The following is a 27,303-nucleotide window of genomic DNA, read 5'->3' as shown; positions in this document are numbered from 1 at the left end:
TAATTCCTAATTTTTCTCTCTCTCCGGCAGATTGTATACTTGGATTTGAAATTTCCACTCTTTTTTGTTTGTTTGTGTGATATGAAATAATTTCCACTCTCTTTTTGTTTGTTTCATGTGATATGAATTTCTATATGCAAATTTGATTATATTATTATAGTAGTAAAATATTAGAAAAGATATATGTGGTTTAATTTGACATAACTAATAAGTAATAATAAGAAAAAACGTCTATCGTAAGTGTGTATGATATATAGAGGATAAACTATTATTTTAGTCTTTAATATTTGAATTAAATTTTAATTTAATTTTTAATATTTTAATATTTTATTTTTGTTTTAAAAAATTTTAAATAGATTAATATTGTCCTACAATCAAATTTGATATTAATAATTTGCAGAATAAGTGATATAGATATTAATAATATTACTAGTTAAGTTATATTTTTTTGTGTTAAAAAAATATAATTAAAATTTTTCTGTAACACTTTATTTTCTTAATTTTTTTGGTATAAAATTTTAAATTCTAATAACTAATTATCAACGCTTTAAAATTAAATGAATTTTTTAATTAATAATCATTAATAAATTAATTTTATTTATTTATATACTAAAATTAAATATTATTGACTATTTAATATGTTAATTATTTTTGTTAAATTTAATAAACTACTATCTGAGGAGGAGAGAGTGTCAAAGCTATGATGAGATTTGATAAACATTTTGCATAGCAAAACGACTACTTAAAATATGCACTTTAACTACCAAAGAAATGTTTATAATATGAGATGAGGTAATAAAGCTCTGCATAATACCTACTGAAAATTTTGGGTTAAAAACAAGTTGGATCCTAAAAATAACTAAAATTAGAATTTCAAACAATAATTTTCAACGTTTGTGTGAATGTATGAAGGGGTCCAATAATATCGTGTCACATTAATTTCTCTCACATGCATTACTTAAATTTCTCAAATTATGCTATTACTATACTCTATATATATATATACAGTAAGAGAGACGTCACAATATGCTTTAGTCACGCTAATGCGGTTGGCATTATGTTATTTATTATCTTCAAACTCGCACCAACTAAATGTTTCGTTGTCGGCTTAATTAGATTTCAATAAATATTTTGTGTATGTATAATAAATTCAATGATAATCAAGTAAACCAAGAATGTTATGGAATTTGAGTTGAATGTTTTCACTTGAAATATGAATATTACTCCAAGTTTCAGTCGTCTAAAGTCGTAGCACACAGGTTTCACAACATATCAATAAGTCAATACCATCATCACAGATTCCACTGACAAAACTGGAATATAATGTTTATGTCCAAAAAGTTTGCCAAGCGATTATTTGTCTTGTATCGACTAGGAGCATACATTATCCGACCTAAATCCAGAATTTCATCTTAGCTTAAACATTTTGAGATATAATTTGATGTGATTTTATTGGATTTAGAATCAAGATAAATATCTTATAAATAGACCCAATTATTATTTAGAGTTGAATTTAGATTGTGGTAAATTCGACTTTATTCAATTTATGTGTATCTTAAAAAAATAAAGGAATTAAAAAATATATATTTTAAATTAATTTTAATATTATGTTATATTAATTATAAATTTATTATTTTGTTTTAAATTCTACTTGTTGAATTAGAAAATATATCAAAGAAGTATAAATTTAGAATTTATGAATAAATTCAAGTTTAAATATGGATATCAATCTCTCACTAACAAGTATATTTTTTTTTCCTTTATAAATAAGTGCATCATAATTTTTTGACATAAAGTTTATCAAGATCCCGAATTTTACTGATTTTAGACTCAATTTTAGTGTGACTCGAAAATAGTAAGATTTTATCGAATCTAAAATTGGATAAGAGTCTAAAAAATAGATCTAATCATTATTTAAGATCGAATACAAGACAACACAAACTTAATTTTACTCGACTCATATACATCTTAAACTAATTAAAATAACACTAGTTATATAATTGATTTGTCACAAAAAAAAAAAGATAACTCAAAAACAACCTTCCTAACTCGTGGCTAACAAGTAACAATTTAATTGTGAAAAAGCTACATTATAAATGTTGGCCATAAGTGTTTTGTTCAAATCCAACTAAACGAGATTAATTAAACATAATCTTTTTAACATTATAATGTGTTCGGACCTGGTTCACAAGTAAATTGGGTTTGGATGTTCTCTGTAAACTGATTCGACGGTTTCCTAACCCGTCAGCTCATCTCATTCTCTTACCTCATCAAAATTTTTGGACAGCTGAAAAAGAAGCTTCTAGAAAAGAAGTTTGCATATGAGATCCATCTTAGTACAGACTATAAAAGAGAAGGGTTCTACCCCTCTCCCTAAGTACGTCACTCACTTTATCCTAATTACTGTCTCTTGTATGGACACTAACTTGAACGTTGGAGTCTTTGCAAGTGACACCTCCTCCTCACTCACTTATCCTTCGAAATTCTCCCAGATCAGGCATCTAATAACCCACCAACCCTCGAACTCTATAGTATCATATCCACTTCGGACCGAGCAACCGAACACAATATTTTTAATATCGATATATATTTTGAATATCCTTTATCCTTTTTTTTTTGTCATTAATCTCCCTTGTCCTTTCATCAAGACTTAACCAATAAGAATGCCATAATGAAGATGATGGATATTTTTTTTTTGGTCAACGATCAGAGATAGATGATAAATTGATGATAGATAATGAGAAATATAAGGGAACGAATAAAGGAAGAAGTCTCAGAGAGGATTTTGCAGGTTTTGTTTTTGGACATAGTTTAGGGCTGGCAATTCATACCCTACCCGCAAGTACCCAACTCGGTCCAACCCGTTCGGGTAGGGGTAGGCTACCCTACCCGCTGCGGATAGGATAGGGTACGGTCCGGGTATGCCTGCAGGTATGGTAGGGTACGGGTTTAGGGTATACCCTACCCTACCCTACCCGCACCTCATATTAATTTATTTATATTTTCCTCCATCATACAATAAAAAATAAAATTAAAATTAAAATAATAAAAAAATATAATTATAAAAAATTAATAAAAATAAAAAGTTATATTTTTATTAATATTTTTATATCTTTACTATAAAAATACAAAATACACTAATATAATAACATAAAATACAATTTTTTTATATTTATATCTATATCAAACATAATGTTATATCTTCATCTTCTTCTCTTAATATCAAACATAGTTTAGGGTTGGCAATTCATCTCCCAACCCGGTCCAATCCGTTCGGATAGGGTAGGCTACCCTACCCGCTGCGGGTAGGGTAGGATACGGTCTGGGTATGCCTGCGGGTAGGGTAGGGTACGGGTTTAGGGTATACCCTATCCTACCCTACCCGCACCTCATATATAACACATATTTTATAAAAATCTCTCTATATAGTGAAGGAAGTGAAAGTTGAACCCACAACCTCTCTTATGTAATGACTTATAATAAGTGAACAACCACAAAACTAGTTAGTTAATTAAGTAATTTAGAGCATTAGTTTTTTATTTTTTATGTTATTAATACGTATAAAATTCGAAATAATTGAATTTTATATTTACTTTGAAAAAATTTGATATTTCTGCAGGTAGGGTAGGATAGGGTAGGGTTTAGAATTTTAGGGTGTAGGTAGGGTTAGGGTTGAAAGATTCTCAACCCGCGGATAGGATAAGGTAGAATTTTAATGAAATTTTCAACCCGCAGGTAGGATTAGAGTAGGGTCCAAACCCTACCCTAGTCTACCCATTGCCAGCCCTAACATAGTTGCTATATTTTTTGTGTGGAGGGTTTTGCTAATCAAGGCTAATTTGATTGGGTCGTAGGCCCAATCAATAATGGGTAACCCATCTCAACATATTGCAGAAAATTTGAGTTAAATCGCAAAGCCCAACAATACCAAAAGTCCATGAAATGAAAGGTCACTGAAAAGTACCAAAAACACGTATCTTCACTCGTAAATAAATTACTTATTGGCATCTCGAGTTGGATTGTTGGAAGATAGTCATCGGCAAAAACAAACAAACACTAAATTGATTCTTAACAAACTTTTTATTGAATATTTTAATTCTAAAATTTTTTTATTATTCCAGATGTTTACGAAAATATCTCTCGTTATATAGATTGGTTTCTCTATTACTTTTAATAAATTTTTAATTTTCGTATTGAACAAAAAAATTTAATAAATTCTATTATAATAATACAATTATATCCTAAAAAATTAAATAAAAATGAAGTAACCTCCTTAAAAAAGGATCAATTCGTTTCAGAAATTTTTAAAATAATTATTCTAAAAAAACAAATCATCTAATTTAAAATTTATTTGAAATTAGTGTAAGAAAAATTCTATATAATACTGATAGTGAAAGTAAACATAGCATGCTAAACATGCGTGTTAAAAGAGGAGAGTGACACATGAAAATTTTAGTTTCTTTTTACAAATGCTGTTTCATTCCATTTTTTTTTATTACAAAGCTAAGTATTAATAATTAATGTTTTTTTTGTCGATATTTTTTTTTTTTGGTATTATACGGGGCTGACGCCCAAGAAAAGAGAAGCCTACATACAAACTAAACGGGGTAAGGTAGCCCCTTTTTCATCATCTCTGAGAATACTTAAAATCTCAGGAGGAGGTAAGTCCCAAAAAACATAGTCAGTTTCTGAGTTCATACTCAATCTAGCCAGGTAATCAGCACTTCTATTTCCTTCTCTATAAATCTGTACAAAAACTATATTCCACTCTCTTCTCCTCAGTTCATTCACTTTTCTGATTATGTGGTTAGGGTGTCTCCCCAACTCCTTCCTCCCATTCAAGAGACTCACCACTGCCGCAGAATCAATCTCAGCAATAATTCTACGAAAACCCATAGTCCAAGCCAAACTCAATCCCTTGTATACACCCCAAAACTCTGCATCAAACGCTGATCCTCCCCCAATTTTGTAAGTGAAACCCGCAATCCATCTTCCTTCTTCCGTCCGCAGGAGGCCGCCACACCCACTTGCTGGAGGAGTTCTCACCGCCGACCCGTCTGTGTTCAACTTGACCCACCCATGGGGGGTGGGTTCCAGCAGATGTTCCTCTTCATTTTTGCTCCTTGCTTTCCCACTTGGTAAGCTCTTTCCAAAGCCTCATGTATTTCCTTAACTTGTTTGATGATCTCATTGTGTGGTTGAGGTGGTCTTTGATATTGATGATTGTTTAATTCCTTATTCCTCCAGTGCCATAATCTCCAGCATGTAGTAATGAAAATATCTTTCCAGTTCAAACCAGTGTCCGCACTCCATTGCTTCTTGAGGTTAGTTTCTATCCATTGCTCCCAATTAAGTTGAAAGAATTGAGGAATAAATTCAGTATTGATAAGTTTACACCAAATAGTTGAGGCTTTAGGGCAATTTCTAAGCACATGTAATGCATCTTCAGTGTCCCCATTGCAAAGTTGACAGTTTTCATTACCCCCGAAAATTCTAGCTTTCCTCTGGTTGGTCATGATTCTTCTGTGCATGGCTGTCCATAGAAAAACTTTTGCTCTTTGTGGTCCCTTCCAACTCCAAAGGTTTATCCAAGTCGAATTTTTCCATTCCGGCCAATTTGATAGAGCTTTGTATGTTGCACTAATAGAGAAGTCTCCATCTTCGGAGTGTCTCCACCCTCTTCTATCGTCCTCATTCTCAGCTCTGGGAGGGTTAATTTTAAGAATCTTCTCCGCTATATCTTGGGGTAAATTGTTCGTAAGTTTTTTCGTGTCCCACATTCCTTCTCCATTGGTCCATTCCCACACCAAACTTTCAGTGTCTACATTAGCTGGGTCACAAACTGCTTCCATGAGAGGAGCTTCTCCTTCAATCCATTGATGTTTCCAGAATAGAGTAGACAACCCATTTCCTACATATTGGATGGTGCCATCATTGAACTTGGGCCAAAGCTTTGTGATTTCTTTCCAGAATTGAGAATCTGTAGTTTTTGAAGAGTTATTACTATTTAAATTCCTCCCTTTACAATACTTGTAGGATAGAACCCGAACCCACAGTGTATTTGGATTTTCCAAAGCCTGCCACATATTCTTCAAAAGGAACGCATCATTCATGGTGGTTAGATTTCTGAACCCCATCCCTCCTGCATGTTTTGGTTGACATAGAGTTTTCCAACCCACTAAGTGCATTTTCTTTTGATTCTGGTCATCACCCCAAATAAAACTCCTTTGGAGCTTTTCCACCTCTTGGCAAATCCCTCTCGGAACTCTATCATGTTGCATATTACAATTAAGGATGGGATTCAGCACAGAGTGGGCTAGAGTAAGCCTTCCAGCCAAGGAGAGGCATTTAGATTTCCAGCCCTTAAGCTTGTTTTGAACCCTTTCCAAGATATCTTTGAAATTCTCTTTTCCAGCCCTTTTATTAGTTACCATTGCTCCTAAATATTTTCCCAGTTCTTTTTGCTCTCTAAAACCAGCCTTGCAAAGAATTTCTCTTTTGACTGCTACATCCATTCCTTTAGAGAAGATTATAGAGGTTTTGTCATTGTTGATTTTGAGCCCCGATGCTTTACAGAACCTCTCCATAACTTCCATGACATTTGTAATCTGTTCCATCGTTGCTTCCGCAAAAAGTAGTAAGTCATCCGCGAACATTAGGTGTGAAATCTCAGGTCCATCCCTTCCCACTCTGATCGGCTTCCAACGTTCCTTTTGCACTTGTTCTTCAATCAAATAGGACAGCTTATCCATGCATACGACAAAAAGGTAGGGAGACATTGGATCTCCCTGCCTCAAGCCCCTGATAGGATCAAAACTGTCTGTTCTGCTATCTGAACCTCCCTGCCCGGGAGGCTCCCATCTTCGATTCTTCCATCGTTCGTTAGCTACATTTATTCGTTCCTGTGCCAAGCCTAAGAGGCTTAGACCGCTACCTCCCTTCGACTATCATTATTCCGCATATCACCTGGATGGGGTTCCCATTCGCCTATCGTCTTCTTGTTTAAGATGTAATGGTTTTGTTTGAGACTCGGATGAAAGGTTCTCGCAAGGGCTCCATTCCAGATTATATTATAGCTGACCGAACTGATGCAATTCATGATTAGCAAAATCAATTGTTCTGGAATTTTAAACTCCTGTAATCTTTGTTGCACAAAACTCCAGCTCAACCTGTCATAGGCCTTTTCAAAATCTATTTTGATGGCCATGAACTGTTTCTTCCCCTTCATCCTCTTCATGATATGCATCATTTCCTTAGCTATAATTATGTTGTCCTGTATTCTTCTGCCTGGAATAAAACTGGACTGATGAATAGAAATCCTATCATTCAGATGGGGTTTGATTCTTTCCACCACTATCTTTGTAACCACTTTATAGCAAACGTTACACAAGGCGATTGGTCTAAATTGTTTTATGAATTCTGGGTTATTCGTCTTAGGCACCAGAGCCAGGAGGGTTGCATTGCATTCTTTGATCAAATTCGGGTCCTTCCAGCACTTCCAAATAAAACGACAAAGCTTCTTTCCCATGATCTCCCAATTATTTTTGTAGATGAGGGATGGAAAACCATCACTCCCTGGAGCCTTCAGAGATCCAATGGTGAACACAGCTCTTTTAATCTCTGCTTCTGTTGGCATGGCAATAAAGTTCCTGCAATCAACGGAGTTGAAATTAGAATAATTTAAATGCAAATTCTCTATAGGGACAGTGCTTACCTGTTCTTGATAGATGCTTCGAAAGTGGTTGATGACATGAGTCTTCAGTTCATCCTCTTCTTCTATCCAGTTTCCATCCATATCCCTAAGCTTGTGAATCTTATTCTTCCCTCTCCTTATCACTGTCTTAGTATGGTAATATTTTGTATTTCTATCTCCTTCTACAATCCATTTCTGCCTTGATTTTTGCATCCAAAAAGCTTCTTCTTTGTCCAAAATATCAGTGAGCTCCTTGTTGAGATTATGTTCAAGCTTTTCTAAAAACAGATTATTGCCATAGGAATGACTTCTTTGAATTCCAGCAAGCCTATTTAAAATTCTTCTTTTATCTTTAAAGATATTGCCAAAAGTGTCTTTATTCCACCTTAACAGATCTTCCTTCAAAGTATTAAGAGCTGGCATCAACTCATAGTTCTTATCCCAACTCGACTTCAAACACTCTTGAAAATTTGGGTGAAGAGCCCACATGGCTTCAAAACGGAAAGGCTTGTCGCTTCTCTCCCTTCTAGTTCCGGCATTTCTGATAAGTAGGGGGTGATGGTCAGAATTAGTTCTTGCCAGCACTTCAACAGTAGCCCCATGGAATCTAGTTCTCCATCCACAGTTGGAGAGGGCTCTATCGAGTCTTTTAAAGACCCTGTCATGCCCTTCCCAGTGCGGACCCCTCCAGGTAAATCTAGATCCTATAAAACCCAAATCTACTAGCCCACAGTCATTTATCCATTTGGCAAAAGCCCTGCAAGCTCTGCTGTCCACCTCGGCTCCCCCTTTCTTCTCAGCACCCTCTTTAATCTCATTAAAATCACCTGCTATGAGCCAATCCCCCACTAAATGTTTAGAAATATTAAGAATTTTCTGCCAAAGTATTCTTCTTTTTTGACTTTGAGGACTAGCATAGACAGCGGTCATGTACCACTCTTTTTCTTCTTGTTGCTGGATTTTCATATGGATATATTGCATATGAGTTTCAAGGCAAGTGATGGTTATATCAGATCTATTCCAACAAACCCAGATGCCTCCCACAAAACCTTGAGCTTCCTCTACAATGCAATGAGAGAAGCCCAATTGGTGAATGACTCTTCTAGCAGTGTCATCACTACACTTAGGTTCTAATAAGACAACAATATCTGGTTTTCTTTGTTTCATGATCTCTTTTAAGGTGCGTCTAAAAGCTCCGCTAGCCGCACCCCTAGTATTCCAAATCAGGCTAATCATGGGAAACAAAAAATAGGTAAACAACAAAAAATAAACCACAACAAAGTCACATCAGTTGATTTGCATTTCAGTGTCTCGAAGGGCACTGGATTCAGGCGTAGTAAAGTCTACTCCCGCAAGCAGAGATAGGTTAGGGTCCTTCTCCAAGTTCTCCAATTCCATATTATCACCTCTATCTTCCACAATAGACATAGGATCTGGTGGTCTCCCTTCATTAGGTGGATTTTGCATGGTAGTTTCTATTTCCTCTTCCGCAATAATTTGGGATGAAACGATATTTTCCACCCAATTTTCTTGGTGGTGAACAATGGCCATTTCTGTATCTGTCTCTGTAGTCATTTTCTGTATTCCTCCCTCTCTTTTCTTCTCTATTTTTTCGGTATTTGGTTGATCTATAGCTGTGTTTCCTGTATTATTTTTATCTTTGCTGTTGCTGTGTTCTGCTGTATGTATTTCTTTCCTGCTGCTCTGACTGTTTGTTCCTTCTTTCTTCTTTTCAGGTTGTGTGCTACGCTTGTTCCTCATCTGGATGCTCTCTTTTCCATTTTCCTGGTCTCTTGGTTCTTCTGGTGTCTCTTTTACCCTTTCTTCTTGTCCCTTTGCTGTTTCTTCCTCTTGTAGCACCTTAAACCTGGATTGGTTGTATTTGCTTTGATTGTCACCATTAGTTTTGCTTGTTTCCCCATTTATCTTAGAGCTCTCTCTTCTATTTCCCCTCTCATTTCTTCTTGGTCTTTGCACCACCATCCAGCCACCATAAATATCATTAGTGTCTTGCACCACTTGTTTCCCTTTATCTAACTTGTTATTACTCTCTATTTTGTCAGTGTTCACTTGCAGATTTTCTTGTTGGTTCTTCTCCATATTGGTTTGTTGTTTATCTTGATCCCCCTTTGAGACTTCCACTCTATCTTTCTTAGTAGGACAGTTGGCTTGTTCATGATCTATCTTCCCACAATTGAAACAAATTTGATGAATACCCTCATATTCCACATGATAAACCTCCCCATTTATCATATATTTTCCCATCAAAGGTTTTGTTACATCTACCTCAACACATACTCGTGCGAACTTGCCTCTACTCCTTTCAGCTGTAGTATTGTCTACTTTCACTGTTCTTCCAACCAGGTTACCTATCTTTCTTAAGATGGTTCTGTCATACATCTCTATAGGTAAACCTGGTAATCTTATCCATGCTGTTACCTTGTCTATGGATGCCTTTAATGGATTGAAATTAGGCTCCCAAAACCTCACTGTAAGGTAGTGGTCATACACCTTCCATGGTCCTTCTAGTAAAGCAAAATCAAAATCCTCATTAGCATAGAATTTAACTAGGTAGTAGTCATTAGTTAGATCTATGACATCTATGGTTCCTTTCTTGCCCCACATATTCACTAGCCTCCTCTTCATTGCTGCATATCCCAGTCTTCTTCCTAGGAGTTTCACTATCAAAGTGTCCCACCAAGGTTTCCAAAGTTTTCTCTCGGTGTTTTCACTAATAATGATATTAAATAATCCACCTTCCACTTCTTCTACTCTGATTCCCTCTTCTTCGAGCATACTTTCAGTGCTTGGAAGGTTTTCATCCTCTCCTACCTTTTCTCGTTCCTTCTGATTTTTCATTGGGCTTCCCTTTACCATTTGGGCAAAAGTGCGTTCCGTCCCATGCGGCTTATCGGCAGCATCCTCTTCTTCATACATCCAGTCTTCAACTCTTGGGACAAGGATTTGGGTTCCCGAAAATCCCTCTCCATCCTTTCTCACTTTCTTCTTACTCCTCTTGAGCTGGTCCTGTTCTTCTGGTGATGGAAGATGGTCTTGTGGACCCCCACCCGGGTCTCCAGCACCGAGCATTTGGAGGAGAAGCTTCTTCTATTCAAAAATGTACGGAGAGATAATGTTTTGAGTAACTCTTTGGCAATGACTGTTTTTAGTATTGGGTTAAAAATTTATTTTTGAATGACTAATAGGGGGCTAGATGACAATAGTTGATACTGCAGAAAAAGATAGTTGATAATTTATTGACCCTTTTTTTAAGTCTGGTTAAAAATGTCTTTTTGTTTTTTCCCTCCATACACCAAAAATCTATGTAATATTATTTATTTCATTTATAGTGAAAAAAATTATAAATGCATGTATCTCAAAATTATATTTTTTTTACCCTAAACAAGATACATGTTATTATTATTATTATTATTGATTTGCCGTATACCTATTCTGTTGCCATTGTAAAGGAGATCAAACTAAAAAACAACAAAAAAGGATGTTTGTAGTATATTTTTAGTCTATTTAAAAGATAATTAATATATTTTCCTGAAAATAATAAATATTTAATGAATTTTAATTATAAAACTATTAAAACCTAAAATTTGGATGAGTTATATAAATCGATATGATCTAAATCGTAATAAAATTATGTTAATTTAAATTTAAATAAATATGTAATATAATGTAAAAATATATTGGTTTAATTTTTTTAAATTTAAATTAAATTTTTTCAGTTAATAAAATTTTAAATTTGAATTAAATTCATCCAATCAATAACTATTCATAGAAATTAATAAAATTTTAAAACAAAATAAATTACGAACTGAAAAGTAAATTCTCTCAAAATAAATAGACATTTACATGCACACATTACCATTTTTTTAAAATTTAAAATAAATAAAAACTATTAAATTCAGTAAACATTCTTAGTTTCTAATCACGGTGAGAGAGAGTGGTGTTTGGAGAGAAAAAAAAAATATATATTTTCAACTAGATTTGAAAAAAGGATCAATAAATCATTAACTATTGTTATCCGGTCCTTATTAGTCATTTAGAAAAATTCTCAGTCCAATAGTAAAAATAGTTATTGCTCAAGAGTAAAGTTACTCAAAACATTAATTAATAATTAGCTTTGTAACGAAGAGAACGGAACGAAACGGCGTTTGTAGCAATGCTTTGATAAGAAAAAACTAAAAACCCCACGTGTCATTCTTCTCTTTAAACATGTATATTTGGGAGCGAATCTTTTTAAGTAAAAAAAAATTAAATAAATGGGTCAATTGTTTAATCTAATTTTTTATTATTCTCTCATATTTAATGTTGATTTCACTTATAAATTTTTTCCCACGTATTCAGCATGCTATGTTTACTTTAGTAATTAGTACCATAGAATTTTCCTTTAATTTAAATGTTCTCTCTAAATGTTATAATGCCCATCTATCGTTGTCCATCATGTATGTATATAGCTTGAGTGTGACCCACTACAAAAAAAGGAAAATGAAAAAAAAGAGAGATTATGAATTTTATCATGTTTGGGCCAATTACTTAAACTAAATGTAGTTGCAAAATATATTTTAATTTGTGGAAATGATGTTTATGATGGGTACTTTTTTCATACTGAGGGTTTAGCATGACCCTTGGATATCGCTAAGGGTTATATAGGGATATATATGTCCATGTATATTATATTTATAAAGCCTGGGACTCAGGTTTATGGGAGGAATCTTAGCAACTTTCCATCTCCATTATTTAGCTCCTATGGAGCTTTTCATATCCAATTGCTTTTAGGCTTTTCTACTCTAAATTGCTTTTAGTTATTGCGCAACACATATGATTAGTACCTTCTAATCAACTTATTTGATTTAGAAAATCTGTCCTGTATTTAGATTTATTAATAAACTTTGTATTATTAGACCCAATATCCTTGGAACTTTATTTTCTTTTAATCCCCATCAATATTATAGGCATAGCATGTAGCCGCCACCATAAATATTACTTTGATAGTACATCTTATAATATTAATGTAGACGCCTTTTTGCTTGGGTACTTTGGGTTGAAATAATTGTTAATTCTCACTGTTGATTTACATTTAGTTCCTGTAGAGACCGAAAAAGTAGACTAAATGCATAACCTTATTAATTGATTTTGATACTCGAACAACCTTATTGATAACTCTAAGGATCTATTTATATAATTTAAACTATAGTACTATTTCAAGAGTTTTATAAATACAAACATTAAATTAGATAATAATGTAACATTTATCTAAACAATGAATGCAAAATGCATCAGAATCCTGAGCATAGAAAAAGACAGAATAGTAACATAGGTTATAGCTATTTAGGAAGGTCCCCACTGAATGAACCCCGTGAGGTTCACTAACTTTCATTGTTTTGTTGTAATTTCTTTACTTTACTAATTATTTTACGATGAAGTGTTTGTGTAAAAAAAAAAAAAAGTAGAATAGTATGTATAATTTATTTTAAAAAATTAATAAAAATAAAATGACATACTTTTTTTTAAAGTTATCTAACTATTTATAAAAATGATATTTATCTCTTTACTATTTTTTATTTTTTCTATAGTATGCACCTTCTATTAATGATGTAGTGATTTTGGTATAATAGCATCATAGGTATGTGAATGCATGTGATAGTGGCTGGTGTGAATTGAAGTGTCAATCATATTTTATGGGATGAATTTTATGATATCTATGAATTAATATTTAATTTATTTTTTATAATAAATTTTAATTTTTTTTAAAAATGATCTATTTTTATATTTTTTAAATTAAATATTAATTTTTAATTCTTCTTAGTCATTTAGACATTATTTTTTAGGCATTCTAGCCATCACCATTTTATTGATGCAATAGTGAGTAGTGACATTATTTTTCCAACTAAGGCCATGCCTTTAATTTGTACCTTCACAACGTAATCCATAGTGAGTTACTTAGCGTTTAGGGAAAACTTTGTCCCTTTTTGTTTATTTTTTATGTCTTGGGTTGATAAGAATAAGATAGCAAGGACTTTGCCATTGTGACATCATATGTGACATGGCCTTCACTTAAATGGATTTGGACCCACCATATTTGGCCCATTAGCCATTAGGAATAGTCACTCATTCATTACCCTCCAACTCTATTATCCATAATTCCATACCACCTTTCCTATGTTCAAAAGTAGATTAACTTCGCAGCTCAGGGTTTCTTTAGATCAGTATTTTTTTGTGTGACTATTTTAGATCAGTATTTAATTAATAGTAATTTGTATTTATATTTAAAAATATTTGTATACAAAAAATATATAATTTATATTTATATTTATTAAAATTTATACATATAAATTAATATAATTTGTACTAGGATTGCACATGAACCGGATAATATCTGCATATCCACGATAATTATCTGCATCCGATATGAATTTTAAGGATATTATCCGATCTGCATTATGATAGACTAGGATCGGATTGCAGATTTGGCATGATATTCGCAAATCCGCATATCCGCATATCTCATGTAAATAGCATAGTTTAAAAAAGTAAACCTTAATGTGATATGAATTTTTGTGTGTTGTTTTATAAATTTTATAATATCTTGGTTTTAATTTTTTATGTTGTACTTTAACTTAGAATAATTAAACTTAGATCTTGTGTTATTTTTTTTTTTTGTTATTTAAGAGAACTTTTATTGATAATATTTTAGGAGTAAATATGCTTAAACAGGTGCAAAAATATATTTTTTAGAGCAAAATAGAGCTTTAAAATATATTTTTTTTAAATTATGCGGATATATCCGATATCCGATCCGATCCACAAGTATGTGGATCGAATCCAACTTGAAAAAATGCGGATATCGTATCCAATACGATCGGATAAAATTATATGCTATATCCGATCCGATCCGTGTACAACTCTTATTTGTACTAATATTTTTTAAAATTTACACATATAAATTAATAAAATTTATTTGTTGAAGACAATTTTATACTATTCAAATAATCACAAAAATTATTAAAAATTGTTAATCTCTTAAATTTTTAAACTGAAAAATATATTGTATTTGGGTTCAAATCTCACCAAAATCCGTGAATGAATCCTTAAACAGAGAATGTGTGTGAGGGTGAATATGTGTGTAAATTGTATGCAAAAAAGATTAACTTCCAAAAGTCGAAAAAACTCATTCACTTTTATATCTAATTTTCGTGGAATAATATTTAAAAAAAAATGAATTTTAAACGATTGAAGACAAGTACCTCTCATTCACTACTTATATTAAAGAGGTGTATGTACACCTAGATTGTATTTAAGGATACGGTAATACTATACATGTAAATGTTTTTATAGGCTAAGTTTAACTAAATTGGCATAAATTTAACAAAATAAATGTGTCTATGCGTTATCATTGTTTTCCTTGTGTTTTTTTAGCGCACAAATTTTTATTAGATAGTACAGAAATATATTGATAGAGTATAAAAAATTTTATATATATTACATAAATTTTTGCTACGAATATATTTTATTAGTTAGATAAGTTAATTGTAGTCATTTAAAAATTTGTTGTGCTGCACATCACATTTTTTATGTTGTGTATCAGAATTTATGTTGTGCATATTTTGTTAGTTGAGTATTAATGTAAGTATGTAGTTCTTTAAAAATTCGTGTTGTGTATCAAAATTTTTATACTCTAATTTTTTGAACATATATAAAAGATGAAAAAGATGAAGAAGACATCGATGATGATAAATTGATGATGATAATAGTAAAAGAGGATGAGAAAGAAAAAAAAAGGAGAAAACAAAAATCAAACAAGAGAAGATGTTAAAGAAGCAACAATAACTTGAAGTTGTTGAAAACAATACCATTGTTAAAGAAGAAGAAGACAACGACGATAGCCACTTAAAAAAAACACGCGTATCTGACTTTGTTAGGACTTGGTTATTGAAATTACTTGGTTGTATAGCTATATATTGTGAAAAATATATAAAATATATATTTATATTTTAAGATGTATTGTTTTATATTATCCAGCTCAGATTTTTTTTATCGACCTTTAAATTGATCATATTTTAACTCTTTAAAATTTCTCCTAAGATAAAAATGTCTGAGTTAATATGATGCCTTCAACACAACTAGAATTTATTTATTTATTTATTTATTTATTTATCTATCTATCTATTTTCTTACTTTCTCATAAAATTGCATGCATGCATGATCTTATTTATTTATTTTTTAACTCTCTAAAAGTGCATGCATAATCTTATTATATCATGGCAACGGTAGAAAACTCAATTTCTAGAGAGATTATTTTTTGACTTCTTAGATTAGAAGATTCAATAAAAAGACCAAACATAATGAAAAGAAAAAAAATGCTTTGATATTGGCTTACAGGTGACCAACTTCTTACCAATCCATTGAATTGGAAAAGACAAGATATAATTAAGCTTTAATCCTCACGTAATTTAAAATTTGAATTTAATAACCTTTTTAATTCCTTCACTTCTACAACACTTGATGTATTTTACACTCTCCTAGGGTTAACATCTTGGAACATACATAACATAACATAAATCTATCAAACATGTCGAAACAGACTAAACCATATTTATTACATTAAACTAAGTTATAATAATCTAAAATATGTCAACCTAAATATTCAAACATATTAATATGTTGACGATAGAAAAGGGAGGGCAATCTATATAATTTTTTCTCCTTAGAAAAGAAAAACAAATAAGAAAATAAAAAACCCCTCTCATTACAAGTAAGTGTATGATGGAAACCATGTCATGTGATGCGAAGTTGGTCCCCCTCCCCATGCATGCATGCATGCTTCTTGCCATGCCCATGCCAATGAACACCCGATCTTGACGTTCCTGCATTCATTGGTCCCACGATAATGAAGATGCATCATCATGCATGTAATCTCAATCCCCCAAAACACAAATTTCCCTTTGGATTTTGCTTATGTGGCATTATCATCATCATCATCATAAAATTTGGAGCCTCAAATGTGAACTCTTAGTTGTAATAAGAGAGAAAGGTGCTCTCTTATCATCATGTTGTTTAGGCCAAATTATTACAAATCTGTACAGAGATTGTGTCTCACATATCTCATATCTCACTATCCCTTCCCTCTTCTCTTCTCTTCTCTTCTCTCTTCTCGTTATTGCTGCTTCTTGTGTGCACAGGTACACTTGGCTTGACTTTCCGAAAGAGTCTATATACACACACATGAAAACAATTAGTGTAAGATGACAATTATTAACTATAAAATGTGCAATGTTTCTCTATTAATCACACAATTTCACTAGTAATACAAGAGATTTAAGTTAATGAGTTCATAATTATAGTCCATAAACATAAACATAGTGTAACGTAAAGGGATAATTGATTTGTTTGTGGGAGTTAGTACCTCAACTTGGTTTTGAAGTTCTTTGATGTAATCAACAGCCAAGTCCAACATGTCTGCCGTGTTTGTTTGCTGAATCGAGAAAAGAGAACAGAACATTCATCAGTTATGGCCTCCACAATGCACGTGCGTTCAATAAGTCAAATATCTTACCTTGTCCATGTTAGGGACCAGATCCTGTAGTTTCCTCATTCTCTCACTAATTTTAGTTCTTCTAACCTGAGAATGGTAAAGAAATTGAACAAAATTGAAGTATCTATGCATAGAACTATCCAATTTGGCATCTAGAACTTTTAAAAAATGAGTTCAAATAGTGGGATGTGAGTTCTACCCTCTCTGCAATGCTTCTTGGATGAGTAGCACAGCCCCGCTTGGCACGAATCTTGCACACGACAGAATCCGAGCACTGGAGAAACTTCTCAATGGCTGCTATTTCCGACGATGTGTTTGGCATACTCAACTGGTGAGCCAATGGAGTACCAGGAGCCTGGCCTGCTTCGGTCTGATCGATACAACGAAAGAATTTTACAACAAATCATCATGTGTCCTTGAATTTGCATTGCCACAATGTAAAACTATTTTACAAGTCATCAAGTGAAAATTACATATTAAAATTGTTTCATTATGTAAGCTAACTTGAGAGCCAAGTTTGTAACTTATATACCAACATTAACATAGCTATAAAAGTACTGTACCTTAACCTGAGTGTCGGCCGCATTCACCCCGGCAAATGGTTTCACATCTTCGTCTCTGAACCTTTTCCGACCAGCAATGTTGTCGGACATCATCGAAGAAGAAGAATCGTCCCAAGAACCAACGGGTAAACCCGACATAAAATCGCTGCTCTGGCTTTCTGCAAAGGCTTCAGCACTCTCTGGATTGTTTAGTGTATTGGATGTGCTCCTGATTTCAGCTATTGGAGTCATTAGTCCTGAGGATGAAAAGGTTGGTGGATTCTTCAACCTTGCCACCGGAGAAAAATTTGCATCCTCACTAGTGTTGCTAGCAGCAGCTCCCATAGTTCCCATGCCTCTTAAAGCAGCATAGCCTGAAAAAAAGATAAAAACAAATTAGGATTGATCAGTGTCATTATCATTGGATATTTTTAAGTGACAAAGTAAAAGATTATGCAAAAAAGATCAAGTCTAAAACCAGCACAAAACAAAGATACACAAAAGTCTAAGAAGACAATAATTATGTTTTTCACTTGCTCTAACAACAAAAATGTGTCTATAACAGAATTTCACTTTTGGGTAGTTCTACTTTGACCCGTATTAATCCAATCTGATTTGATTTAGACTAATTCTCTCCAATTAGGATTATTTAGAAAGACAATTCAACTTCACAAGATTTTTTTTAATTATTAGAGATAATTCTATCCGAGTAATTTCATAATCTTTTTTCCCTTTATGGGAAATTAGAAAGGATAAACAAACAGAGAAGAAAATTTTGGTCTCCAAAAAAGATGGGAGGGGAAAAAAATTAGACATAGCAAAACCCCACATACTATACCCAAAAAGGAAAGTTTTATTTTTTATTAATGAAAAATAAGAAAAAAGCTAAAATTGTTGCAGAACATACCTTCAAGGTTCAGGTTTGAAAAGAGTCCAGCAGGTGAACTACCATGCCTAATAAGATTCGAAGCATTTCCACGACCAGTTTTCATCTGATTCGGCAAAGGTGGTCTTCCTGAACTTTGATAAAAACTCTGAGTTGGAGGATTATTACCACTCAAAGATCCATAATTATTGTTACTCATACTATTCATCTGCTGCTGTGGTTGCTGCACCAATGATTCATTATTCATTGAAGAAGGCAAAGGCTGAGGCTGAAGGGTATTATTGGTATTAATGGTATTAATACTAATCTCTTCTTCCTTCACTTGAGAGATTTGCTGAACTACTTGTTGTGGCGGTTGTGGTGACGGTGACAGATTTTTATTATTATTAGTAGTAGGAGAAGTAGCAGCTGCTACTCCAAGTAATGAATCATCTTCAGGTTCATCATTTGCAAGGCTATTCATGAAGCGTGCGAGGATTTTCTCAGTTTCTGGGCTTGAAGGTTTGTTGAAGATGCTTTCGTAGAATTCCTTGTCAATGATGCTGGAAAAATACGAACTTGGTGCCGATCGGAACCTCGTTAGACCCGAAGAATTGTTGTTATTGTTGGTGGTGGTGGTGTTCATCTGCTGGTGATGGTGGTGGTGGTGGTGGTGGTGGTGGTGATCCAGGAACATGGGAGGGTGCCGGTGAAGATCTGACTCCATTTTTCAGCTTCAAAGCTTGAATCTTTTGATGATTTTCTTCACACCCAACTCCTCAGATCACACAAAACTTCTCACAATTCTCGCTTTCAGCCCAATTCCTGTTCATCAGAGCAACAAATAAATAAAACAAGGCCAAAATAAAATAAATAAAATAAAACATTTCTTTCTCTTATAAGAAGAAAGAGAATTCTAGAGATCCAAGGGGTAATAAAGGAAACTAAAAATATCTTATATAGATAGATACTAACTTGAGAGTTACTTAGAAGTTAGAACTATGAACTGTGAAGTATGGTGCCTCAAAATCAGCAAGAGATCAAGAAAGGGAACATGGAGAAACCAAAAAAACAAAAAAGGAACAGTAAAATTTAATATAAAAAAAAAAACAAAAGAGGGGTGTGAAGGAATGGAAGTAATGAAAAGATAAGTTGTGTGGTTTGAATCACATAAGCATCAAAAAGTCATGGAAACTAACGGCAACCGGTTCCTATGTTCCTGTTCCTGAAAGTGAATCAATCCACTTAGTTTCACCGAGACAAGACCAATTGCAAAGTTGCAACAAAAGCAACATCTGAACATAAACTAATGAACATAGAAACAGTAAATGCTTTTTTTTTTTTTTACCCAAGTATATAAGTATATAACAATAGAAAAACCTACCTCAATAGCTTCACTTTTTTCTAATTATAAATAATAAAAAGAGAGGAATTTGATGTTATTGGGTTTATCCTTGGAAGTGGGTTTGGTGGTGAATGGTGATGGTGGGGATAGAGAGATAGATAGATGAGATGGGTGTTGGGAAGAAGGTTCAAGAGAAAGGGGTGCAAAAGGATTATATAATAAAATGGCATTCCATTTTGCTGCTCCCAATCAGAAGTGAACACAGCCATAAATCCCAGCTATCAGATTTGGTAATATGTTTTTTCTTATTTTATTTCGCTCATGTGGTTTTACCATAACACCCCTCCAATTTTGGGAAAGAACAAACAAGGATAAAGAAATAAAAAAAAACAGAGCTAATCCTAAATTTAGAAGCAAAGGTGAATAGACCCAAATGGGAATGAATACGAGGTGAAATGACTTTATTGCCTGCCCCTAATACCACTCTAATAATACTGCGCCATCACCACCAACTGCACCATGACACTTTGAATTCACACACAAATTGCAATGCCGGATTTGGATGACATTATTACACTCACCTGCAGCAGTTTTGGCCTCATACACTCTTCCAAGAGCTATACTTAAATGTCACTGCATTCATTCATTCACCAATGCTTTAAGCCTTTAAGGTTACCCTATATGTGCCATTAATTAACTCGTATGTCCCTCACCTCTTATAATTTATATTACAGGAAATTTTGTTGGTGTTTTAAGAATATTCGTATTTAAGTAATTTTATTTATTGCGTATATTTTATAATAAAGATTAATAGTTAAAAATATCAAAAATTATTTTTTTTATATGGAGAAAGCAACTGTATTTTCTTTAAATATTGGGTTGGGATGATTTTTAGAATTGCGGAACCGTCAAAAATATTGGCCGGTACGTAGATCCCGTGTTGTTCACCACACAGCTTGCGTGCTAAAGTATTGTCTATGCAAGGGGGCAAGAGACAAGAGACAAGAGGACCATACATACTTAGCTCATCCTTGCTCTATGCAAGAGACAACCATAATTACTCAACTCATCAAACAAAGGTGTTTTCATCCAAGGATCACGTAGGCCAACCAAACAGCACAGAGGATGTGAGTTGAGGATGCTACGACACGTGCATGCCACCAAGACAGCACGCAGGCTGTGTGTTGATGTCGCTGCGCTACTTGTCTGGCATGCAGCAGCATGCGGGATGCGTGTTGTCCCGTGTCGGCATGCAGGAGGCAAGCCCCCTTCCGGAAACAAGCGTCATTAATGGTGGGAGGAGAGGTTGGTAGTGCGCGCGTCTATATTAAGAGGGTGGTGGGGCTCATTGCTCATGTATTATTGGGAGGTGGTGGGGTTGGAAATTTAGGGTGCGTTTGTTTGAGGTGAAAATAGGATGAAGGAAAAGGGAGGGAAAGAAATAGGAAATAAAATAGTTATTTTTCCTTGTTTGGTTGAGGAGAGAAATGGAAAAGGAAAGAAAATAGATGGAAAAATATTTGTGGGACTCACCAATTTTTTTCTCTCCGATAATGAGAGAGGAAGGAAAATGGATGAAAAAATATTTGAGTGAATTTTTATTTTTCTCGATGTGTTTGAATGAAAAGAAAATAAAAAAAGAAATGTTATAAAAAGACAATTTTACTCTTGTATTATAAAATATATTAAAAAAAAGTGAAAGGATAATATTAAAAGTGGTAAAAAAAATAAGTTTTTCCTCCCTTTTCTTTTTAACATTGGAGAGAAAAAAATTGGTGGATCCCACCATTTTTTTTTCATTCATTTTCTTTCCTTTCCAATTTCTCTTCACAACCAAACAATGAAAAATAATCATTTTTCTTCTTCTTCTTTTTTTTTCCTCTCTTTTCTTTCCTTATATTTTCTCTTCAAACAAACATAGAATTTTTTTCCTTTCCTTTCTATTTCCTTCCTCTCTATTTCTTTCCTTCCATTGTTGAGAGAGATGAGGGTGAGGTTTTCCTTATCTGAGACTTAGGATTTTGAGTTAGTTTTAAGGTTGAGAGTGAGATTAGAATATTCAAAATGGTACGTAATTATATGTTTCCTGAAAATTAATTGATCAATTATTTGGAACATCTTAATTATATAAGTTTGTTATTTTTGTTTAACTTATTAACGGTTACTTAGTTAACATTAATTTAGTAGTTTATTATTATTTATTTGGATGTTATTATTTAAGTGTAAGGTTAAATATGAATATAAATTACAATTAATGTTAATTTTTTTCGAAATTAATATATATTTTTTTAATTTATTAGAATATGGTATTTTATATTTTGTAAACATATATTTTGCTAACCAATAATATATAGCTATATGTTATAGATAGTAAAACTAACAAAGAATATAGATATGAGTAATAAGAAGTTATCAATCTATTCGTATTACTATTTATTAAATTAATTCTTTTTGTAGTTGAACTTTATCAGGCTAATAAGAATCTTTTGTCTTGTAAGTTTAACTAACCAGAGAAGTGGCATTCGGATGCTGAGCAAGTCTTACGGACCACTGAATTTTACCAGTTCTCGAGAGTTGGAGTAATCAGAACATTCCGCGATGCTAGTTGCTGTGGTGAAAAAGTGGCGGCCGGAGACACACATACGTTTGTAATGCCAATGGGGTGAGGTTACAGTGACACTGGAGGACGTGTTATACATATTCGGCCTACCGATCGATGAGGAGGTTGTGACTGGTTTGACCGATAGTAGTCACGGCTTCTTGATCACGCAGAGCCTTGCGATATTCGGCAGCGAACCCAATTGAGCAGTTCCTCCAAGAATTAGATAAATATTTCATGGGTTCGCCATATTAAAGACACACGGCCTTTGGACACATGGGAGTCTGTTATGCATTATGTTAGGTGTCACATTTTCTGTCTGTTGGGTACCACACTCTTTGTGAATAAGTCGACGGTATATGCCCACGCAAAGTAATGTGATTCTAATCATTTTACAAATATTTCATGATGATTAAAAATCTTTAAAAGTAAAATTATAAAAAAATAAATTTATTTAGAATCAAAGTAATGTGATTAAGTGTAATTTACTTATATGTGATTAAAAAATAATTGAATAACTATGTACCATAAAAGATTGATATTAGTGAAGGATGAAATTAAAATTTATTTATATGTATCGTTTTTGTCCCCAATATTTTCGTCCTATTTAAGTTTCTAACGTTTTAAAATCATCTCAATTTTATTCTACCGTCAATTCTGTTAACAGATCACTAACGATAGGACAACATTGAGTCAATTTTAAAATGTTAGAGACTTAAATAAGACGATTTAAACGTTATGAACAACTTTATTAAAATTTATCTCAAATATTAGGAACAAAAATAATACTTTATTCTTTATTTTTTTTATGTCTGATGATATTATTTAGATTTATTATTTGAATATATATTATATATGATGTTTAAATATGTAAATATGTTGATTTTAGTACCGATAAGTGATGATAGATTTTTTTCCTTAGTTCAATTCCGGATTTAGCCCAAACCCGGTAAAAAGAAGTGACTAAGAGTATAAAAACTTTGTCGAATTTAAGATTAGATATGAGTTATCCAATTATAATTTAGAATGGAATATGAACCGAATCAAATCCTAATTCACTCGACCATAAACACCACTAAAAGATTACTGCAATTTGAAAAGTGATGATATACCCACCAAATGAAATGACATAGAGGTACATATATAAGATGCACGATCTATATGACAAAATCTCAAATGATTAAAAAAATAGATAGCTGCTACATGTCCTTTGAATTTTGGTGTGTGGGTATAACTGGAATAAAAAGAAGGGAAATATTTTCTATGTTGTGCATTGGGACCACCGGTGCCACGTGGACGGTAGTGCAGTGAGATGTGTTAGAAAATTATTAGCGTGGACCCATAATTGATATTTTTTAAGAGATTAAGATATTGATGAAGTTGACACACGTTCAGATTAGGACATAAATTAAATTTTACCATACCATTTTCTAACACTCTTAATTATACTTTTAGATATTTTAATATTTATTAGAATCAATTCGCCAAAACAGTAACACGTAGTCAATATAGCTGTTAGTTGAATTGTAAAATACAGAAAGATAGTAATTTACTTCTTCTCTTAGCCATGCGAGTTAGAGTATGAAGTCGAAAGTATATATATAAGTTTCAATAAAAAAATTTATCTTAATTAGTTAACATATTGTACTCTTGAGAGTATGTAAAATTAATTATTATATTGCGCATACCTAACCAAAGTTATGTATCTATAACTATAAGTACCAGTTATTAACATAACTTTTATTTATTAATTATTAGCCTTTAATGATACTTGAAATTTTGCTAAAAACAGTGTGTTGAATTGTTAATGCATGCACGTGGGTTCCCATTAAATTGTGCCGAAGTTGCGGCCAAAATAGCAAATATTAAAAGTTAAAACATGAGTCTCATTTAGGGATGACAAAACTTCCCGAGACGCGAGGATCCCTGCGGGGACTGCCTCGAATGAGGATCCGACTATGAAATTTTTTTTTTGTAGAAATAGAAATGAGGGACAAAATTTTCTCGAGGCATGTGCGGGGATTCGAGCCCCATCTCTGCTAATCCCCGAAGTTTATAAATTTACTGAATTGTCTTTAATAGTTTATTTCTCTTATATGTTTTTTAGTCATTTCACACACACACATATATATAAAGAAGCCCAAAACTCCTAATTCTCATTTGCATAACTCTTCTTCAATTCAGAAATTTCTAACGATGTTCATACTCCATCCAACCTATCTGCAGCCACGCTCTCACCACTCTCCTTTCTCACCGCATCGTCACACCTCATCGTGCCATGATCCTCACTGCGTCGTGCTCTCTATTTGCGGCGTTCCTTTCTATAACTTTGTTGTCGTGTCCATTCTCCTCTCTGTTGCCGCGTCTCCCACCTTGTCCACTTCTCTATCCTCTGGCTCGCCGCTGCGTTCTCCTAATGCGTCATTTCGAAAGAAGTCACCATCTTGTCGTTTAGATTTTTTGTATAAAATATTGTTATTTTTTTATAGAATAGATACTTACATCTCTATTCATATGGAAATTAATAATTAGTTAGAACTATCGGATAGATGTGGAATGGAGTCCCCGCGGAGAATGGGGCCCTGTAGAGAATGGAGATGTGGAGCAATATTCTCCCATGACATTAAAAAAATTTAAAATTTAATATAAAACTAATTGCTCTAATACTTTATTTTATTTTAATTTAACAACGTTATATAATAAGATTACAATGTTTATTAAGATATACAAATAAATGTAAATGATATTATTTTATTATTTTTTTAATAATACTATATTTTTTATTATTTCAAAAAGTATATTTAATAAAAATCTAAAATTAATACCCAAAAAAATATCTAATTAAAATTGCTGTTAAACATATTTGGTAATTAGAGATTAAAATTAAAATTTAGTTTTTTCCGTACTTTTAAAAAATAAGAATACAAATGGCTGAAATTTTCAAAAACAAAAATTGAAACTTTTATAATATTTTTTAAAAAAATGATCTCATTTAATTTTTCAAAATTTAAATTTATCTATCAATTCATATTTATCTTAAACCAAACATGATATTCAAACATAATTTAATCCAATATTTTTATATTAAACATAACAATTATTCTCCACATACAAGTCATTTTTTTATACAAGTCTATACAAGTCATTTATATTCACGTGCATACGTTTTTATTCGTGTTGTTACTGCACGTTCTTCTTCTTTTTCATCTTCTTGCTGTCTCCTCCTTCTCCTCCTCCTTCTCCTTCTCCTCCATCATCAGGTATCTCGTTATTGAAAATTGATTATTTCTAATTAATTTTTTCGTTAGTAGTTTTTTATTCTTGAGGTAAATAATGTTTTATCGTTGATTGTTTGAATTGAATGTAATGTAAAAGTTATGCATTAAAAAAATATTTTTCTGTATTTACAACAAATTTGGGTGTAACACGAAGATATTTGAGTGTATTGTTTAAGAATTTTCGGTATATGTATGCTGATAAATTCTGCATAATTTAAAACTCTTTCTTTCCCTCCTCCTCATCTTCTGCTGCTTCTTATTCTATTTCATCATCATCATCATCTTTTTTTTTTAATCTATTTTTTGTTATTTTATCTTCTCAAGTTTCTTCTTGTTTTACTCTTTTAACAAGAATAAAAATAAAAAAATCAAACAAAAAAGAAGAAGAAACACATAATACTGTAAAATTATTTGAAAGAGGATGAACTTACATTCATTCAAAAGAAAAAAAATAAAGAAAAAAAGAAGAAAAAATGCAGCATTAAAGGAAACATTTTTTTGTATTTGTAGCAAATTTGAGTATAACACGAAGATGTTTGGGTATAACACGAAGATATTCAAGTGTATTATTTAAGAATTTTCGGTGTATGTGTGCTGATAAGTTCTGCATAATTCAAAACTCTTCATCTTTCTCCTCCTCGTTTTCTGCTACTTCTTTTTATTTTTTTCATCATCATCACCATCTTCTTCTTCTTTGTTTCTTATTCATCTTTTTCTTTTTGTTTTACATTTCTTAAGTTTTTTCTTGTTTTACTTTCTTAACAAGAATAAAAACAAAAAAATTAAACAAAGAAGAAGAAGAAACATATAATGCTCCAAAATTACTTGGAAGATGATGAACTTACATTCATTCAACAAAAAGAAAGAAAAAATAAGAAAAAAATACAGCATTTGAGAAAATATTTTTCTATATTTGCAGCAAATTTGGGTGTAACACAAAGATATTCGAGTGTATTGTTTAAGAATTTTCGATGTATGTGTGCTGATAAGTTCTGCATAATTCAAAACTCTTCCTCTTCCTCCTCCTCATCTTCTGCTCCTTCTTCTTCTTTTTTCACCATCATCACCATCTTTTTTTTTTCTTACTCATCTTTTTCTTTTTGTTTTACCTTATCAAGTTTCTTCTTATTTTAGTCTCTTAATAAGAATAAAAACAAAAAAATCAAACAAAGAAAAAGAAGAAACACATAATGCAGCAAAATTACTTGAAAGATGATGAACTTATATTCATTCAACTAAAAAAAAGAAAGAAATAAGGAAAAAATAAGAGGGAAAAAAATACAGCATTAGAGAAAATATTTTTCTATATTTGCAGCAAATTTGGGTGTAACACGAAGATATTTGAGTGTATGTGTGCTGATAAGTTCTGCATAATTCAAAACTCTTCCTCTTCCTCCTCCTCTCTTTTGCTGCTTCTTCTTCTTCATCTTCTTA

At 32.5% G+C, this 27,303-nt stretch overlaps 2 protein-coding genes across 4 annotated transcripts; both read right to left on the bottom strand.

Moving 5' to 3' along the window:
- Positions 1-8,980: 8,980 nt before the first annotated feature.
- LOC107477070 (uncharacterized) lies at positions 8,981-10,783 on the bottom strand. The gene has a single exon (XM_016097035.1). It carries the CDS (start codon positions 10,781-10,783, stop codon positions 8,981-8,983), a length of 1,803 nt encoding a protein of 600 aa, XP_015952521.1.
- A 5,366-nt stretch (positions 10,784-16,149) lies between these two features.
- On the bottom strand, positions 16,150-20,265 carry LOC107476789 (transcription factor bHLH122). 3 transcript variants are annotated; one of them, XM_021137325.2, is made up of 8 exons: positions 20,032-20,265; positions 19,623-19,872; positions 18,690-19,472; positions 17,804-18,156; positions 17,440-17,610; positions 17,262-17,327; positions 17,112-17,180; positions 16,150-16,916 (listed from the first exon to the last, which is right to left on the bottom strand). In XM_021137325.2, the coding sequence occupies exons 3-8, from the start codon at positions 19,372-19,374 to the stop codon at positions 16,863-16,865; spliced, it is 1,398 nt and encodes a 465-aa protein (XP_020992984.1). In that variant the 5' UTR covers positions 19,375-19,472; positions 19,623-19,872; positions 20,032-20,265; the 3' UTR covers positions 16,150-16,862. The 3 variants fall into 3 exon arrangements, with proteins under 3 accessions (XP_020992984.1, XP_015952175.1, XP_052115269.1); XM_016096689.3 differs by lacking the exon at positions 19,623-19,872; XM_052259309.1 differs by lacking the exon at positions 20,032-20,265 and having other exon boundaries at positions 19,623-19,983.
- Positions 20,266-27,303: the final 7,038 nt, after the last annotated feature.

Source organism: Arachis duranensis, chromosome 3, assembly GCF_000817695.3.
Source record: "Arachis duranensis cultivar V14167 chromosome 3, aradu.V14167.gnm2.J7QH, whole genome shotgun sequence".
NCBI classification, from domain to species: Eukaryota; Viridiplantae; Streptophyta; class Magnoliopsida; order Fabales; family Fabaceae; genus Arachis; species Arachis duranensis.
The sequence above is the reverse complement of the archived record's forward strand: the minus strand, read 5'-3'. Positions and strand labels throughout refer to the sequence as shown.